Genomic DNA, 2,500 nt, shown 5'->3' with positions numbered 1-2,500 from the left:
CAACCATACCTACTGTGGGGGTATTTAGGGTCTATATAAGTACTTGTCTATATACACCTTGGGAGTAATGTGGAGTGAATGCCTCTTCCTGTGTTTTACCCCCATGCTTGCGCCTCAGTCCTTCCCGCCATTGCCCTTTCACTCTCTCGACAGCAAACGTGGCTGCTGAAGCTGCGAGACGCCCAGGACAAGTGGAAGCGGACGCTGCAGAACACGGTGTTCCGGACCCAGCGGCTGCCCTCCTCTGCCGCCTCGCCTCCCAAGGGCACGCAGGTCCTCCGCGAGGCCAGCATCCACCGGGAGTATCCTTAGGTTCCTGAGACATCAGCACCCTCAATACTGTTTGATTTCTATGTATTCATTCGTTTGTTTATTCATCTTTTAAACCTATGATCGTAAGCTGTACCTGATATTCAAAGCCCGTGCTACGTATTTGCTAAAAGTGTCTAAACTCTTGAGCCATATTCATATTCAGTGTTATTGTCATCAAAATCCTCCAATGTTCATGTCAACTACGTCATCATGAGACTAGATTCATACGTTCATACTGTACTTTCATGAAAGTCCATCCTTTTTAGAGACACTTGTACTTCCGCGTATATGTAAGGTTCCTTTGAAACACTGTACATAGAGCACCTCACTTGTAACTTATCCATGTAATATTTAGCAATACCATCATGTAGAATGGTAGGGTTGTACTAGACATACAAGAGCCCTTACCAATGCGATTTATTTTTCATATCAAAAAATATAATACAAAAAAAGATGAAAAAAAAAACTTTCCCATAAATCAAGACTTCAGAAGCAATACAGGACAACAACCAATCGGAGTAGAGTATGTGTTGTGCAGACGCTGGGATTACAGTTTGTGTATGTGTCGTATGTCGTGTATTTTCCTGCACACACACACACACACAAACACATTCTTCAAATTCATGGCACACGCGTATACACATTCACACTGATACAACACGAACACACACACACACACACACACACACACACACACACACACACACACACACACACACACACACACACACACACACACACACACACACACACATACAAACACACACACACACACACACACAGTGACACTTACACATACACACTTACGCGCATAGACACAGATGTAAACAAATAAGTACCCGCACAAACAAAAAACAAAGACAAATTCAATACTACGATTATTAATAGTAGTGTCAGTATGATCATTATTATTATCATTTTATTATTTTCTTTTACTAGTATGTTTATTGCTATTATTATTAATATTATTCTCATTATTGTTATTACTACTACTATTGTTATTATTATCGTTATCATTTCCATTTTCATTATCGTTATCATCATCATTATTATTAATGTTATTATTATTTTTATTGTTGTTATTATTATTATTAATATTATTATTATTATTATTATTATTATTATTATTATTATTATTATTATTATTATTATTATTATTATTATTATTATTATTATTAAATATTATTATTATATTGTTTTTATTATTGATAATAATATTATAACTCTTATTACTATTATTAATGTTATTATTATTATTATGTTTATTATTATTGTATTGTTATTATTATTATTATTATTATTATTATTATTATTATTATTATTATTATCATTATCATTATCATTATCATTATTATCATTACTATTATTATTATTGTTATTATTATTATTATTATTATTATTATTGTTATTATTATTATTGTTATTATTATTATTATTATTATTATTATCATTATTATTATTATTATTATTATTATTATTATTTTTATTGTTGTTGTTATTGTTGTTGTTGTTGTTATCATCAGCAGTAGTAGTAGTAGCAGTATCATTATCTTATCATTATCATCATTATAATAATAATAGTAGTAATAATTACCGTTGAGTAATTGCTATTATCATTATTTCTATCATTACTGTTTATTTCTTTCACCGTTATAATTATTTTCAAAATTGTCCCTATGTCTTACATTAAGAGAAGTGGTTTTCTTTTTATTCCTGTTAATATTACTTTTAATCATCATCACCACGTTCATTAAGGTCATTTTTATTGCTATCATTAACAATTACATGGTGAAGTAAAAGGAAATCATATTGATTCAAATCACGTTCATTATGATGTTATTAACATCATTATTGTCTTTATAGTAACTCTTATTATTGTTATTATTCATTTTTTTTTTTTTAAATATTAGGATTGTCTCTGTTGTCAAAAATATTATCATGATCATCATCTTTATTAATATATGATTATCATCATTATTAGTATTACAATTGTAATTAGATTATCATTATTATCATTATCATTATTATTATTATCATTATTATTATTGTTATTATTGTGGTTGTTACTACTATTATTGTTATCATCATTATTATTGGTATTATTCTTAGTCTTTTTCTTCTTCTTCTTCTTCTTCTTCTTCTTATTATTATTATTATTATTATTATTATTATTATTATTATTATTATT

At 28.7% G+C, this 2,500-nt stretch overlaps 1 protein-coding gene across 4 annotated transcripts in view; it reads left to right on the top strand.

The window, feature by feature from the left end:
• The window catches only part of LOC125047859, a 371,776-nt gene extending 370,805 nt beyond the window's left edge, over nucleotides 1–971 (top strand). For all 4 annotated transcript variants that reach the window (XM_047646379.1, XM_047646380.1, XM_047646382.1 and 1 more), the window contains one exon: nucleotides 154–971. In XM_047646379.1, coding sequence (XP_047502335.1) covers nucleotides 154–312 — 159 coding nt within the window. In that variant the 3' untranslated portion in view covers nucleotides 313–971. The remainder of the gene's footprint in view (nucleotides 1–153) is intronic.
• The last annotated feature ends 1,529 nt before the right edge of the window (nucleotides 972–2,500 follow it).

Source organism: Penaeus chinensis, chromosome 42 (assembly GCF_019202785.1).
Source record: "Penaeus chinensis breed Huanghai No. 1 chromosome 42, ASM1920278v2, whole genome shotgun sequence".
Lineage (NCBI taxonomy): Eukaryota > Metazoa > Arthropoda > Malacostraca > Decapoda > Penaeidae > Penaeus > Penaeus chinensis.
Note: the sequence above shows the minus strand (reverse complement) of the source record. Positions and strands in the feature narration are given on the sequence as shown.